The sequence below is a fragment of the Palaemon carinicauda genome, chromosome 35 (genome assembly GCF_036898095.1).
Source record: "Palaemon carinicauda isolate YSFRI2023 chromosome 35, ASM3689809v2, whole genome shotgun sequence".
NCBI classification, from domain to species: domain Eukaryota; kingdom Metazoa; phylum Arthropoda; class Malacostraca; order Decapoda; family Palaemonidae; genus Palaemon; species Palaemon carinicauda.
In genome coordinates, this window is record NC_090759.1 from 13,847,624 (window position 1) to 13,865,793 (window position 18,170).

Sequence of the window (18,170 nt, forward strand, 5' to 3'; positions counted from 1 at the left end):
CATCTTCCATGGATTTTGTAATGCATAGAACAGTTATGGATGGTGGAGAAGGATTGGACTGGATTGGTAACAAGAAATTACCTGCCCTAGAGTATGCTGATAACGTTGTCCTATTAGCAGAACACTACAGGACTTGCATAACTTGCTTACCAGAATGCATGAAATATCACATGAGGTTGGGCTCAAGACAAATAGAAGAAAGACAGAGATGATAAGAATGGATTATGCAATGGAAGATGAAATATCATTGAAACGAGAAAAAATTAATAAGGTGGAATTATTTAAATATTTAGGGACTATGATCTGTAATACAGAATTTTTAGACGTTGAGTTTAATGGGGGATTGAAAAAACGCAAATCAGATAATGGGCAAGTTAAGTAGAATTCGGAAATCAAATCACCTGAAATTACATACATAAATCAGGCTATATATCAGTTTAGTAAGATCGATGTTATTGTATGGACAGAAGTTGTGGTATGGCAATGAAACAATATCCAACATGTTTTGTATATTTGATAACAAAGCCCTCTGAGGAATATTGGGAGTTAAATGGCAGGACAGGATTAGAAATAAGACTATAAGAGAGATTTCTTGAGCCATATGTGGATGAAATCATGGTGAGGGGTAGATGGAGATGGTTTGGGCATGCTTTTGCACTCCCTACGAGAGATTAGTTCACCAAACTTTAAACTGGACTCCACAAGACACTAGAAGAGTTGGATGATACAAACCTACATGGCTTAGGACCATGAAACGTCAAGTACATGATGAGTGGAGAGTAATTGATTTAAAAGCTCAAGATAGAGACGACTGGCGAAATCTAACCGAGGTCCTTTGCCTCATTAGGTGTAGGAGAAGATGATGATGATAATATAACATGTTTAGATCAAACCATCTAATATAACATTTATAAATTCCAGGAAAAGAACATATTAAACACCTAGTAAAATGATAGTTCAATATATGCATATACTGACATTTAAGATCTTTTCGTGTATTTTATAATATAAGCGTTTGATACATTATATTTTTATCACAACATCCAGACAAATGCTAAATAACCAGTTATCAAACATCAACCCATTATTAACTACTAATTAGGAATCTAAGCTAAATCAGAACCATTAATGATGATGAATGACAGAAAAATGTATTCACATTCTTATTGTAAATTTCAGATTTTTCCCCTTGGAAATTATTGGGCATTCTGGGTCGACTTCCAATGGCACATGGAACGCATAGCCAGTGGACGTATAGTTGTGATAGCAGTTTCTGTGCACGGATGCATAGGTCTTCGGGAAGCAGTTCACTACCTGTCTGAACTTGGATCTTTCTTTGCCCAACACCTTACTCCTTCAGCCCATTGGATCTGGGTATTCATCAAGGGAGGGAGAACTATCTCCGAAACAGCTATTATAGATGGTAGTATTAACGCATATCTCAATGTCCTTTTTCCTCTCCGTGAAGATTTACCACTCCACCATAACACTGCAAACAGATTAGAAAGAAACCGGTGGCTCTTCTGTGAAAAATACGGTGGACTAGGAGACCTCTGTGATGAAAACAGTCCAGCACCTTTGCCAGTCCCATTGCCAAAGAATCTTACAATTGTACAAAGGAAGGCTCTTGAAAAAGTACCAGTGATAATCACAGCCGGTAAAAGATATCCTTACCTATATTATACTCTTAGCAAAATCCTATCTGCTCCAGGAGCAAGACCAGAAAACTTAATGGTAGTACTGGGAGATACGTCACCACCCACTATAGAGATACTCCATCTCCTTGACATTGATTATGCAATCTTGCCTGTTAACGGGACTGGAAACAACAAGCTCTTCAATTACTACAAAACTGTTTTCAAACTAATAGTCGACATGTTTAGCGAGTCTGAAAATGTCATTCTTATGGATGAAGATGTTGAAGTCTCGCCAGATTTCTTCTCATACATGAGTCAGACTCTATGGCTTTTGCAGACTGACCCTACAATATACTGCATTAATGGTCATGGTAGACATAAAAGAGTTTCACACAACACCAATAAGGTTCTACGAGGGAGTACTATGGTTTCCTGGGGCTATGCAATAAGCCTGGGTTTCGTTAAAGAAGCTTTAGCCTTATGGATGACCATGCCAATAGAAACGAGTGAATGTTATGATCTGTGGCTTTTTTATAATGTGGCCAAAGGTAGAGAATGTATATTTCCTGATGTGAGTCGTACACGTCATTATGGCATAGGCATGAATGTGATCTCAGTACAAACTGAAATATACTTCCAGGCAATTCCATTAGTAAAACAATCTGGAGTGCCACTTACTAATGTTACCAGACTTTTGCTGCCACAATGGAAGAAAGATTTGACAGAAAGTATCATAAGAGCCAAGCCCATCACAGGAAACCCTTGCAGCGATACTTTCATCCTAATGATATCCAACCCAGGGAATTATGTTTTTTACATAAACATGACTTCCACTTCTGATGGGCATCCTGACATCTGGAACTATCACTTAGTGATTTTATGCCTTGGTATCACGGATTTAAGCCCGGCAAATGAAGGCCCACATGAACTTCATGAAGGAGTGGCAACATTCACTTTTTCTCCTGAAACAACACTCTATATGGTAGGTGTTCCATACTCATCTTATTCTTATCTTTGTGATACTAATACCAAGCCCTTTAGTATAAAAACCAACGACGATAGTGTACATAAATATATAAGAAAACTGAATAACTTTGACATCAAGCTTATAAACACAACCTCAGACATAATCATGGAAAAACTAATCCTTGATTTATGAAGGAGGCTATCCAATCTATTCAATGTATCACCCATGACCCAAATGAGACATATACAGTACATCAGGATATTTCAGCAAGATATTCTCAAGGCAGCACTTTGCTTTTAGGTTTCTCTGACTGTAGCTGACTTTCATGTTAATTGGACATTAGTCCAACTTCAGAAAGAATGTAAGAAATAAGCAGTTAGGTGATGTTTACTCATACCTACTCTATTGTACATTTTTAAGGATGAGAGAGTTCTACTAATTCTATAAAACAATGGTGATTTATTAACCTAGCCACAATTACAGCAGCCAAATTAAAGCGTACCTACAACATATATTGGTCCTGTCAGGCTGTCTCCTATGGTTTACTTATATTTGTATAACTATACAGTAAAATTATTTCATAAAAAATCATTTCTAAATGTGCACCTTATCTCATAGTACAAACGTACTATAAAAATATATAACATAAACAATTATTTTTCAATATGATAAAAGAAATGAACTTGAACTTTCATACCAACTCTAATAGTCATCATAGGAAGTATTTAAAAAACTTTAATTGCAACTTGATGAGGATTACTTTTAATAAGTTCAACCATCAAAAGTTTGCCTGCACTCATTATAAATGAACAATTGAATTAAAAAAGTATATTTCATTTCCATGCTTATTCATTTTTCATTTTCGAATCATATCTATTCTTTGATTTTGAAGACAAAAAAAAAAAAAAAAAACACCCTAATTTGACCCCCACCCTCCGAAGAAACACCTGATCTGACCTCGCTCCCTCCGATTACCTCATTTGACCCAGCCCCTCCGAAAGAAAAAACACCTGTTCTAACCCCGTCATTTCGAAGATGAAAACCCCTAATCTGACCCCGCCCCTCCGGAAAAAACCACACCTGATCTGACCCCGCACCTCATAGAAATGCACAACTGGATATTTCATGCATTACCAAGTGTACTTCATTACGCCCCTTGAAGCAAGTGATAAGACAACGTCTCCTCTTCTCTTTTCTACGACTTTTCCTAATACAGACACCTTTTACGATGTTCCCCGACTCTTATCGAAGAGGAAAAAAGAGCTAAAAATCCTCGAGGAGCCACGTTGCCTCCGATTTAGTCGGGTGCAAAACCCGCTATATATTTTCATTTCCATCTTTCTAAAAAAAAACAAGAAAATGAACAGACAAATCTATTTTATTTAACGATAGGATGCAATTCAACTTTAGTTGGCACGTAATTCCCTATTTGAATATAAAGAAATACACAACAAACGAACATAACTTGTTGACGACAAGGAAGTAAGGCCCAATATTCGGTCACTTTCAACCAGTGGTGTCGCAACAAATGTAGGTGATCGTAGTGAGAAAACCTCTATGGACAAGTTTCTAAAAAACAAATAATATAAAGCAAAACATGAGAATAACGGCAGTTCGATTATTCATAATTGCTTTCGCAACCGAATGCAAAGGCTTCAGTGAGACAAATTCCCCAAAACATAACAACAAACAGAGGTAAGACAGTGTCTATTCTAGTTCCAGATTAGAGTAGAGAAGTCGATGTAACGTCTGGACAGGATGGATGGAATGGGAATGGGATTGAAAAGGAGAGGAGGACTATCAGAAGTGGTAGACACGTCTCTTGAAAAAGGGGTGGTTATAGAAAGAGGAAAATATAGCAACGTGTATCAGCAATACCAATGTAAACAAAATAGGTAAATTGGGGAAAGATACCTTTTGGTGAGAGAGAGAGAGAGAGAGAGAGAGAGAGAGAGAGAGAGAGAGAGAGAGAGGGGGGGGGGGCTATTTCAAAAGATAAGCATACGATAGTTTTAGTCGCTAGAACGACTACGTCACAGAACAGAAACAATTGGCTATTTTGCTATTTTTGAATATAAAGAAATTGAAGAATGTGGTCTCTTCAAGTAGAGTTTGGCGAGACAAAAAGATGCAAAATGTTGGCAAATATTAAAATATTAAAAAAATATCGACACACAAATCTAGGACAACGACAACTTCGGGACATTACAATCAAAGAAATGAAAGAACTTGCATAAAAAGTTAAAGATCAGTCTATAGTCGATGATTTATAAAGGAGTTGCAAAAGAACAGGAAGAAAGGTTAGGAATTGAAGAAAGAAAGATAGCAAAGTTAAATCCCTGATAGGGCAAGACCATGGTTGGAGTAAGATATAAGTAAAACTGAAAATGTAGAATAAAGGAATAATAAAACGACTGAATAACATACAATTACTTTGCCCATCGATTTCTATCAACCCTTCATGTTTCCTCAATTACCGGTAGTCTATAAAAAAGCGTATGCAACCCATAAGGTATAGGGTTCGCTCACATGAGGGGATTTTATCCGTGCGAAAATATTGCCCCTCGTTAAAAGGATTCTCCCCGAGAGGCCTCGTTGTTTTTATAAGGCGCTACAATGGAACTGCACGGGTTAGCAGTGCACCCAGCTAGAGTCACTACCGCTCGGAAATTTTTCCCAGTATGAAGGGTATCAATCATCTTCATTGATTTCAATTCCAATCCAAGCGGACAAGACCGCGCGGCATCACCTAAACATATCACCTAAATAAAATAACTAAATCAATTGTACTCTTTAGTGATGAAGTAATTCAACTTCTTACGCAATGTCAATTTACGATCTTAAAATACTTATTTCGTATTGGTTTTCGATTACATGTGAATGATTTGATATCAGTCCATCACATCATCAAATACTTTCAAGGACTCTCTCTCTCTCTCTCTCTCTCTCTCTCTCTCTCTCTCTCTCTCTCTCTCTCTCTCTCTCTCAATTTAACGTCTGTCAAGGCAATTTTATTCATTTCATTTCACGAAAAAGAGAGCAACACGTGAACTTAAATAACACAATGTTTTAACACAAAATATTATATTTAATCTCTTTGTAGAAGTTATTATGACAAGATTATGTAGTCATGCATTTCTTTGAAAAATAAATATTTAATGGTATAACTTGAAGTAAATTACTTCGTGTAAAGGAAAGTGTATGACGAGTAGCATTATTTAGCGTGCAACTTGTTCATTCACAATAATTATATTTGCATTATAGTATTATTATTACTTGCTAAGCTACAACCCTAGTTGGAAAAGCAGGATGCTGTAAGCCAAAGGGCTCCAACAGGGAAAAAAGCCCAGTGAGGAAATGAAACAAGCAAATACATGAATTACAAGTGACGTAATGAACAATCCAAATAAAATATTTTAAGAACAGTAATAACATTACAATAGATCTCTGGTATATAAACTATAAAAACCTCAAAACAACAAGAGAAATCTTCAAAACAACAAGAGGAAGAGAAGATAGATTAGTGTGCTCGAGTTTAACCCCCAGCAAGAGAACTCTAACCCAAGACAGCGAACGACCATGGCACTATCCAAGACTAGAGAACAATGGCTTGATTTTGGAGTGTCCTTCTAGAAGAGCTGCTTACCATAGCTAAAGAGTATCTTCTACCCTTATCAAGAGGAAAATAGTAGTTAACCCCTTGAGTGAAGAAGAATTGTTTGATAATCTCAAGTGTTGTCAGGTGTATGAGGACAGAAGAGAATGTGTAAAGAATAGGCCAGACTATTTGGTGTGTGTAGGCAAAGGAAAAATGAGCCATAACCAAAGAGAGGGATCCAATGTAGTACTGTCTGGCCAGTCAAAGAACCCAATAACTCTGTAGCGGTATTATCTCAACGGATGGCTGATTACCTGGCCAACCTAATACCTATAAACGTTGATTTTTATCACCTTTGCCAATTAGTCTTATAAGCAATTAATGCAAACCACACACACACACACACACACACACACACACACACACATATATATATATATATATATATATATATATATATATATATATATATATATATATATATATATATATATATAACCAGACATTATTATAATGTATTTTTTTTTCTTTGCAAAATAAAAAAAGAAGAAAACTACAAAATGTCAGCAAAGTCATTACTATTACTTCTTTCAGAATCACAATCGAATCTTGGTCAGGTTCGCAAGGCTGGAGCTTACGGGAAGAGATCTGCCAGACCAACGCTGACGGGCAATCGGGATGTAGCGCTCAGCCTCAGGCGAACTACATGTGGATGTTGTCAAGGGCGCCCTCCCCCTTCGGGGAAATCATCACGGGAGAAGGAATCACTCTCTCCGTCATCAATCAACGGAATGGTCTTCTCGTCTTGAGAAAGGTACAGTTGGACACACGAATCCATGGTACATCTCGCTCCGAGGAAGTGCACCATGTCACATCTATACTGCGCGGCGTATTCCTGTTTGTAGCCCCACCCACCACCACAGCCATCTTTCCCTGCACTAGCTGTTTGGTTACACGACGTAGAGTAAGGGTGTGGCTGAGTGCACTTCTTCAGAGCGAAGTGAACCAAGATTTCCTGTGTCCAACTGCATATATCCTAACAGAATTTTTAATAAGAGCAGGTACCATATAAACATTACTAGACGCATGGTATGTTTTAGAGAGAGAGAGAGAGAGAGAGAGAGAGAGAGAGAGAGAGAGAGAGAGAGAGAGAGAGAGAGAGAGAATGTCAAAAATTAACTGTCAATACATATTTATTTCTTATGTCACGTTCATTACAAGAGTACCTAATGGCAAAATTACTTTCTAAATTATAACACGATCTTTCGATGACTACATTCCACTTCAATATAACATATTTCGCTGTTGGATAACCATCTAAACCTATAGAATTCTCTAACAAAGAATTGTATACTGCTCTTTTCTACCAAAGGGTTATAACAGAACAATTCATACTTTAAATACACACTCACACACACACACACACACACACACACACACACACACACACATATATATATATATATATATATATATATATATGTGTGTGTGTGTGTGTGTGTGTGTGAGTGTGTGTGTGTATGTGTCCCTTCCCTTAACAAAATGGCCATTGCCTATTGCAGGTCTTTCCCCTGAGGGAATACTGGGCGCGCTGGGCTGACCTGATGTGGTACATGAGACGAATCGCCCCAGGTCGCTTGGTGGTCATGACAATCTCAATGACCGGCTGCTTGGGCCTTCGTCAAACAGCTCGTCTCTATCTCGCCAGCATGGGCTCTCAGTTCGCCCAGCACTTGACGCCTTCAGCTCACTGGATCTGGGTGTTCATCATGGGAGGTCGCACCCTCTCGGAGACGTCAGTGATGGAAGGGAGTGTCAATGTAAACACTCACACGATGGTTGCGTTAAGTGAAGAGACTCCTTTATACCATAGCACCTTAGATCGCTTAGAGATAAAACGCTGGAGGTTCTGTGACGCCCAGGATGGAATGGGAGGGCTCTGCGATGAAGCAAATCCGTCCCCCCTGCCCATGCCTTTTGCGCCCGACCTCAAGCTGGCTTCTAAGGGTACCCTGGAGGATGTTCCCGTCATAGTGACGGCTGGTAAAAGGCACCAGTATCTGTACCACTCCCTAAGAACCATTCTTTCAGCAGCTGGGGTTCGTCCAAATAATATCTTGGTAGTCCTGGGCGACGCACCTAAACCTACCACAGATCTACTTGGCCTTCTTGGAATAAAACATACCACATTGCACACTTACGGGGAAGGGAATGCCAAGCTGTTTCGATACTACAAAGGCGTCTTTCAACTAATAATGCAGAAATACTCGACCGCCCAAAATGTCATCATCATTGATGAGGACGTCGAAGTTTCTCCAGATTTCTTTTCGTTCATGAGTCAAACTGTGGGACTCTTACAAAAAGACCCTTCTCTGTATTGCATCAACGGCTTGGGGAGACCACGAGGAGTCTCCTACAACATCAAGAATGTCCTTCGAGGAGAGGCGCAGGTATCCTGGGGCTACGCTATATCAATCGACTTTGTCAAGGAGGCATGCGACGTATGGCAAACGGCCCCTGAAGACGCAGGAAGCCCGTACGACTACTGGCTCTACCTAAACGTAGCCAAGGGAAGGGAGTGCGTCTTTCCGGAGGTAGGTAGAACAAGGCATTACGGCACGGGCGTCAACACCGACGCTTTCGTGACGGAAAAATACTTCCTATCGACGCCCTTGGTGAAAGAACACGGTATCGAGCTCCCTAACATAGCGAGGCTTACATTGACTCTATGGCGGCGAGATCTGTCGGCAAGCATCAAAGGGGCCGAAGTCCTCGAGGGCAACCCATGCAATAAGGCATTCCTTCCACGACCTCGGCAAGGTCCAGTGACGTACGCCTTCTACGTGAACATGGCCTCGAAGCCAGATGGAGGGCCCGACATCTCAGATTACTTTTTAGTGGCCACCTGTCTAGGGGGGTGGGGGCTCTCTCCCCTCGGTCTTCACGAAGGAGTGGCGACCTTCACGGTCTCCGTCAACGTTACGCTTCACGTGGTGGGCGTCCCTTACTCTCCTTACGCTCGTCTTCGACATTTCGACACGGAGCCCTGGACTCTCCAAGGGGCTAGACGCGATGAAAGGGGAATTGTAGAGGGGGCTCTCGGAGAATTTAGCCGACAAGAAATCCAGAACTTGAATTTAACGTCGGCTAAGATCATGGAAGAACTGATTATAGAGTCCTTAGAAGGGACGTAGGACCAACTAGCATCGTTGTCAACGGATATGTTTTCATATTATTATTACTATCATTACTAGCTAAGCTTTAGCGCTAGTTGGAAAAGCAGGGTGCTATAAGCTCAGGGGCTCCAATACGGAAAAGTAGCACAGTGAGGAAAGGAAACAAGTAAATAAAAAACTACAAGAGAAGTAATAAAAATGAAAATACAAGATTTTAAGAACAATAAAAAAACATTAAAATAGATTTTTCATAGATAAACTATGTAAACAAGAGGGAGAGAAATAAGATAGAATAGCGTGCACGAGTGTACCCTCCAGCAAGATGTCCTTCCTGATTCAGAAAAGTTCCTAGCGCTGCATACAAGCACTGGGTAACCGTGGTCTAAGGATATCTGTGATAACATACCGAATAGCAAAGTGTAAAAACAAGTCGATCAAAAAAATAAAATTTCAAATCGCTTCTAGATTCTCATTCAAACTCCTAAACTGCGAAGTAGAGAACTTATGGTGGACACAAAACCTGAACGTAAATAAGAACAATGTTTAATATATATATATATATATATATATATATATATATATATAATATATATATATATATATATATACTGTATATGTTTTTAGAATTATTTTATCATCTTTATACAAACGTTTGCACAAAACTAACAACCTATTAAATCTAATATTTATAGTCAAGAATGTTTATAAAATAGTGGAGATATTTAGTACATACCTTCTCATGCTGAAGAACAAAAATTGATAAGAGGTCAATGAACAAAGATTTACTCTAGTAATTTATTGCAGATATACCACCAATCATGATACACCGAAAGTCTGTTTTGACGTGGGAGAGAGAGAGAGAGAGAGAGAGAGAGAGAGAGAGAGAGAGAGAGAGAGAGAGAGAGAGAGAGAGAGAGAGAGAGTTCAATACATAACTTAAAATGGGACAGAGGAGTAGAAGTGAATATGCAACTCATCGTGGAAAACTGGCAGACATAGATGACAACAACAAATAACCCAACTATTTAGGGCACCCAAACGCATGCCAATCTTCTGACAAACAAACACACACTCTCTTCCTTATCACTATCAGTCTGTTGCCAACAAATATTAATATGAAACAGCTTGCTTCAGATAACTATGTCACCAAGCGTTAAAAACTATTCAGGTGGATTCAAAGAAAATTATTTAAAGGCAGATGATATTACACAACTAATATGCTTATTTTTTATTAAATATTAAATTGTTAAAAATTACCTAACCAATTTCTAACGTAACATTTTAGATAACCATTGTCACCAAGCGTTAGATGTACATTTAGGCTAATTAAAAGAAAATTATTTAAAAGTAGATGATATTGCATAACTGACATGAATGTCTTAATTAAATGTCAAAATGTTAAAAATGACCAAGCCGATTTCTAACGAAACATTACAACATTTCCGCATTTCATTATTGTGCAATGGATCAACAACACACAATCATTTACACCATTTAACACGTCATTTGCATTTCACTTTTAGATTCTTATCTGCGTGAACTATCAAAGTTATGAAACATTGAGTAAACTTTTATACGGTTGTGAAACGTGTGTAAACTTTGATATATTATCATTGGAGTTTCATTAGTGCGTAATACACACGAGAGAGAGAGAGAGGAGAGAGAGAGAGAGAGAGAGAGAGAGAGAGAGAGAGAGAGAGAGAGAGAGAGAGTTTGAAGCTGTTGATATCAACTCATTCAGAAGTATAAGAATAGGATTAATTATTTATGATATAAGGAAATATCTAGGGAGTATTAAAATTACTATAGATGAAATGAGAGAGAGAGAGAGAGAGAGAGAGAGAGAGAGAGAGAGAGAGAGAGAGAGAGAGAGGAGAGAGAGAGAGAGGAGAGAGAACAAAATCGGGACTATTTACGACTGAGATACCTTATTAATATTATATACTAACAATAGCTAATTATATGAAAAAAAAAATAGCTATAAATGCATTAAAAGCGTCGATTTCTGCTTTGAAAATACAAAGACTAATGCATAATGCTATAAAAATCAACGGACATAAAACACTCAAGAGAATGTAAATGTATTCTTTAAAAGTCATATCTTGACTTTTGAAAATAGCGCCAACGATAAATCTCTATAATTATCACATCACTAAAGTAGAAAAGCAACCAGTGTCCTACTAACCCTTTTTAAAAGAATACAAGCAAAACGCCGAAAGAAAATAAGAGGGTTTCCGCACGAGTCAATGGAGAAAAGTGACTGAACCTTGCACAATACAAAACTAGATACGAATCTACATGAGCAACATACCATTAAATGAGACCGAGATTTTATCCTTTACTGACTCTGTACGTCATCAATAACCACAATAAAAACATTTGATGGGTACATTTTACCACGTTAACCATGCTTATCCTTATTTACAATTATTTGCAAATACGTTATGCTAATTTTATAATCAAACACGCGGACGTATTTCGAGATAATAAAATCAATAGTGGTAAGCAAATAGACGTTGAAAGGCAAAATAGTTATCTGCGTTCATCAAAAACAAATTGTACGAGAGAGAGAGAGAGAGAGAGAGAGAGAGAGAGGAGAGAGAGAGAGAGGAGAGAGAGAGAGGAGAGAGAGAGATTTTCAGTGCTTGAAACATCCAGGTAACCAGTACGTGACAATGTTACTTTCACACAATTTTGAACGAGAGAGAGAGAGGAGAGAGAGAGAGAGAGGAGAGAGAGAGAGAGAGAGAGAGAGAGAGGAGAGAGAGGAGAGAGAGAGATATTTTCAGTGCTTGAAACATCCAGGTAACCAGTACGTGACAATGTTATTTTCACACAATTTGAACGAGAGAGAGAGAGAGAGAGAGAGGAGAGAGAGAGAGAGAGAGAGAGAGAGAGAGAGAGAGAGAGCAATCTATCTCAACAATAAGAACTCTTTTACGAGCGAGTTTCGAAAACTTTCTTCTTGCCCTTCGCTTACCTCCATCAGTTGCGAAAGGAGCCGCTGGAATCCTACTCCGTCCTCAGGAGTGACTCCACACAAGGTCAGATGGAATCCAGAGAGGATCATCGATCCAAAGGATGTTTTTAATCACCTTACACACCTTCAGGATCTGGAAACTGTTAAGACGAAGAACACCAAGGCGTTATGGATGCCAGTAGGAAGGGGGGATGGGGAGAGGCACTGAGGGGGAGGAGGAACGAAGGAGGTAGTTCTGTCAAGTACCTCCTCTTCTTTCTCTTGTTCATCTTTAGCTGTTTACGCTCCAAGGACTCATTAGGTGGTGACTCCCCGAGTCACTGTACATCGACTCGATGCAAAGATCACAAAATCAACGCTTCAACTTCTTTCCTTCTCTCTTTCTCTTCTGAATTGCCGTATTATGACAAAAAATATTTAGCATCACATTATTTCGCACTAAAACAATTCACATTCTTTCCGATGGAGACAAGTCGAAGACTATTACATCCCCAATCATTTTAAAACACAAAAGGACATAAAACAATCGTAAAGGAGCTCGAAATACCGAGAAAATTAACACTTCCAAGCAGGGGCAGCGTAATGACGCCAAGGCACACCAGGGGGTGAGGTCAAAGCACACTCGAAGGCAGAACCCCTTTATCTCAACACATCCACTGCTTCAGGGCAACTGGGAACTGGCGAGTGGCGCCTGAATTTAGTCAGCCCTCAGAATGACTACGGGAGGAGTAACCACTCCCCACCAACCCCGTCCCTCTACCTTAGGTCTCCTAGTCCACACGTCCGAATTCTCTCTTGGGGGAGTTTGATCCCCCTCTTTACCGTGACTCTCCAACACCCCTCCCCCCTTCAAGATTGAAAGCTGTACCTCCAACCGACTCATAATACTTCCGTTTATGGTAAAAGAGACACATAAAACACATTCAATCTCAAGCAAAATGAATGCAAAGACGACGCGTGAACGCATTCACGCTCATGACACACACACACACATGCGATCCTTTCATCCAAGACCTTTCTTGCTGCTGCCATGTGGTGTGGATACTCACCCCCATCACACACTAACCCCCAATTCATTCCACTTCTTCATACACGATCACCACCCCTACCAAACACACACACATCCCTCCCAGACTGCGATCCATGAACGCACTAACAACAGGACTCCCTGTGGTCAACACGGAAATAGTGGCGTATAAAAACGCCTATTACACCTGGGACCAAAACATGACCAGAGTATTATCAAGATCTCAAGATAAATAGATCAAGTGGTGAATAAGTTCTATATGCAATACTGTAATTAAATAATGGTAAAACTATGTAATAAATACTAAATGAGAGAGAGAGAGAGAGGAGAGAGAGAGAGAGGAGAGAGGAGAGAGAGTGAGAGAGAGGAGAGAGAGGAGAGAGAGAGAGAGAGAGAGAGAGAAATTGCTTACTTTCTTTCCCGTAAATAGTTCAGTCACCTCTTTAGTACAAACTTAATGAACACATTTTAGTCAGTCATAAAAATTCATAAAACTACAAACAATTTCATCAGTTTTCATGAAGATGGGGCGTAACCTTGAAAAGTTTGTTCTTGTCACTTATGGCAGTGTATATACATATATATATATATATATATATATATATATATATATATATATATATATCCATTTTTGTGTAGGTATACCTTAATGTGATGAAAGTTTGCTAATCTGCCATGATCAGCAAAGATGTAATAGTCAGGGCCCCTCCATGCTAACTTGGCTTGCCGTGACCGATCAGACTAAAGTCTCCCACCATCACCATCAGCAGTGGCCAGGGTTGTGATGAAAATGGTCATAATCTGAGATCTTTGTCCTGCAGTGGAATAGAAGCGGCTGCATTTGTTGGAGTAGGATATATATATATATATATATATATATATATATATATATATATATATATATATATATATATATATACACACACACACACATCATCATCATCCTGCTCTTCTCCTACGGCTATTGACGTAAAGGGCCTCGGTTAGATTTCGCCAGTCATCTCTATCTTGAGCTTTTAAATCATTACTCCAATCGTTTTTTCAGTCCACAGCCATGTAAGCCTGGGCCTTACAACTCTTCTAGTGCCTTTATTTTATATATATATATATATATATATATATATATATATATATATATATATATATATATATAAGAGTTGCATATGAAAAAAATAACTCAAAATAAACAGTAACTTGGAACGAGAAGCAGAAAGAAGAAACATAAGAGATCAATAGAATCAATGGATATAAATACATCAATTGCCTTAAAGGTTAACAATGTCTCAGCTCTGCTCTGCTAACCTGGTTGAAGACGACTCTTGTCGATAAGACATCAAGAAAATATGAGGAGACGACCTTGACGCCAAATCCGACTATATACAGAACTAGTGTACGCGACCAGTCGAAATTGACAGCTAAATATTTAGATAACTAGAATGGGCACTTGGTAGAGTGTATACCTTCAAAAACCCCACCATATAGCAAGATAGGCAATTGAATTGCGCACAATTTGGCACTAGATTCATGCAAATCGGATAAAAATTGACCACGATATAGCAAAAGGACGTTTTTTTTACCTTTTCGTGACCTTGACCAATGACCCAATCACTCCCAAATTTGATTAAATAGTCCTTAGATCATGTTCAATCATCTCCCCGAATTTCATGAATTTGTCCACGATGTAATAAAAAGAAATTTTTGACCATTCTGTGATCTTAACCTTGATCCTCTTGCTTGAGGGTACACTCGGGCACACCTTTCTATCTAGTTTCTATTCCTCTTGTTCTGTTAAAGTTTTTATATGTTAAATAGGAAATATTTATTTCAATATTGTTACTATTCCTAAAATATTTTATTTTTCCCTATTTCCTTATTTCCTTTCCTGACTGGGCTATTTTCCCTGTTGGGGCCCCTGGGCTTATAGCATCCTGCTTTTCCAACTAGGGTTGTAGCTTAGCATTTAATAATAATAATAATAATAATAATAATAATAATATCACAAGATAGGCAATTGATTCATGCACATTTTGGCACTAGTCTCATGCAAATCGGATAATATTGACCACTATAGAGCAAAAAGACGTTTATTACCTTGACTTTGGACCCAATCAATCTCAAATCACAAGAGAGCCAATTAAATTATGCACATTTTAGCTTTGACCTTTTCATTACCTTGACCTTTGACCCAATCAATCCCAAAATCTAATTAAACTGTCCTTGACCCTGGCCAATGATCCCACCAAATTTCAATTAGGTAAAACAGTTTTTGAGTTAATCGGATTACAAACACAAAGACAGACATTCAAACTACACACCTATCATAACATAACGTTTGCCGCAACAAAGGTAAATATGCACACTCATGCATACAATTATACGCAGATGCAATCCATCTCACACCTCCGCCTTTCCTAACTACAACATGGCAATTGTGGTTTCAGAATGTAAATCTCGTTGTACCCCCTTCTCACCAGGGTATGACTACTTCTTAACCACTCTACCTGAGGGAAGAGCATAGACAGAGTGAATTATAATTCTAGCAATACAGGTGAGCGTGACTAGAAATATAAAATATATATATATATATATATATATATATATATATATAAATAACTATATATATACAAATAAATATATATATAAATGTATGTATATATATATATATATATATATATATATATATATATATATATATATACAGTATATATATAAATATATATAAATATATATATATATATATATATATATATATATATATAAATATATATATAAATAAATATATATATAAATATATATATATATATATATATATATATATATATATATTAGAGAGATAGAGAGAGGGGGAGAACGAATGGGTGGGGGGGGGGGAGTATAAACATGCAATCGCATCAGCATTTCAAATGAGGGGTAATGGGCACCCAACACTGGCCTTCCACAATCATCAAGACTCCAAGAATCCAAGGAGAGATTTAAACAAGACCCTAACAACAGGGTATTCGTGTAAATAGCTGTTATGGACCAGCCCTTAGTAAAAGGATGCAAAATATATAGTTTTTTTTTTACCCATAAAAGTAAGTATATACTGTATAATGAGGATTCCTACCGTGACCAGGTTTCCACAGGCATCATAAGATGTCACGAGAAAAATCACAGCAATGATGAACTTATCTATCCATCTATACATATATAAATGTGTATATATCCATAGATATGTAATATGTACACCCATATTGAAAAAGATAAAACTTAAGATATGGAGGTAATTACAATAAATATATACCTCTGCTGTATGACTGGTTATCTAAAACGTTCTCCCTTCTTATGAAACGTTCACTGTGGTGTAGGATACGCTGCAGTACACGATGAGAGAGAGAGAGAGAGAGAGAGAGAGAGAGAGAGAGAGAGAGAGAGAGAGAGAGAGAGAATTACTTCATCTTCACTATATCAATTAAAACTATTACACCACTACTACTGCTACTAATAGAATAACAAAACTGTTGAAAATCCTTACCGTCTGGGTTGCATTAACCCTATACAGTCTCCTCTACTTTCACATTACTTGCCTCTCCTCTGCGCTCAATAAATGACCATCAAAATAAGCTCCTTATTCCGCATTAAAATATCTCGTGGATTCCCAAATCAACAGAAAAATCTCTCGCGGATTCCCAAATCAACAGCAAAATCTCTCGCGTATTCCCAAATCAACAACAAAATCTCTCGTGGATTCCCAAATCAACAGCAAAATCTCTCGTGGATTCCCAAATCAACAGCAAAATCTCTCGTGGATTCCCAAATCAACAGCAAAATCTCTCGCGGATTCCCAAATCAACAGCAAAATCTCTCGCGGATTCCCAAATCAACAGCAAAATCTCTCGCGGATTCCCAAATCAACAACAAAATCTCTCGCGGATTCCCAAATCAACAACAAAATCTCTCGCCGATTCCCAAATCAACAACAAAATCTCTCGCGGATTCCCAAATCAACAACAAAATCTCTCGCGGATTCCCAAATCAACATCAAAATCTCTCGCAGATTCCCAAATCAACAACAAAATCTCTCATGGATTCCCAAATCAACAACAAAATTTCTCGCCGATTCCCAAATCAACAACAAAATTTCTCATGGATTCCCAAATCAAAAACACAATCTCTCGCGGATTCCCAATTCAACAACAAAATCTCTCGCGGAATCCCAAATCAACAACAAAATCTCTCGCGGATTCCCAAATCAACAACAAAATCTCTCGCGGATTCCCAAATCAACAACAAAATCTCTCGCGGATTCCCAAATCAACAACAAAATCTCTCGCAGATTCCCAAATCAACAACAAAATCTCTCGCGGATTCCCAAATCAACAACAAAATCTCTCGCGGATTCCCAAATCAACAAAACAAATTCTCTCGCGGATTCCCAAATCAACACAACAAAATCTCTCGCGGATTCCCAAATCAACACAACAAAATCTCTAGCGGATTCCGAAATCGACAACAAAATCTCTAGCGGATTCCCAAATCAACAACAAAATCTCTAGCGGATTCCCAAATCAACAACAAAATCTCTAGCGGATTCCCAAATCAACAACAAAATCTCTCGCGGATTCCCAAATCAACACAACAAAATCTCTAGTGGATTCCCAAATCAACACAACAAAATCTCTAGTGGATTCCCAAATCAACAACAAAATCTCTCGCGGATTCCCAAATCAACAACAAAATCTCTCGTGGATTCCCAAATCAACAACAAAATCTCTCACGGATTCCCAAATCAACAACAAAATCTCT

The 18,170-nt window shown here is 38.2% G+C and overlaps 2 protein-coding genes across 7 annotated transcripts in view; one reads left to right on the forward strand and one right to left on the reverse strand.

The window, feature by feature from the left end:
* atl (atlastin GTPase) overlaps window positions 1-18,170 on the reverse strand; it is a 440,834-nt gene that overhangs the window by 88,517 nt on the left and 334,147 nt on the right. The window lies entirely within an intron of this gene.
* LOC137627571 (protein O-linked-mannose beta-1,2-N-acetylglucosaminyltransferase 1-like) lies at window positions 7,807-9,396 on the forward strand. Its single transcript, XM_068358658.1, has one exon. It carries the CDS (start codon window positions 7,807-7,809, stop codon window positions 9,394-9,396), a length of 1,590 nt encoding a protein of 529 aa, XP_068214759.1.

Excerpts from the sequence above, each read along its gene's own strand:
- LOC137627571 (XM_068358658.1), top strand. The coding sequence starts at position 7,807 with ATGTGGTACATGAGACGAATCGCCCCAGGTCGCTTGGTGGTCATGACA.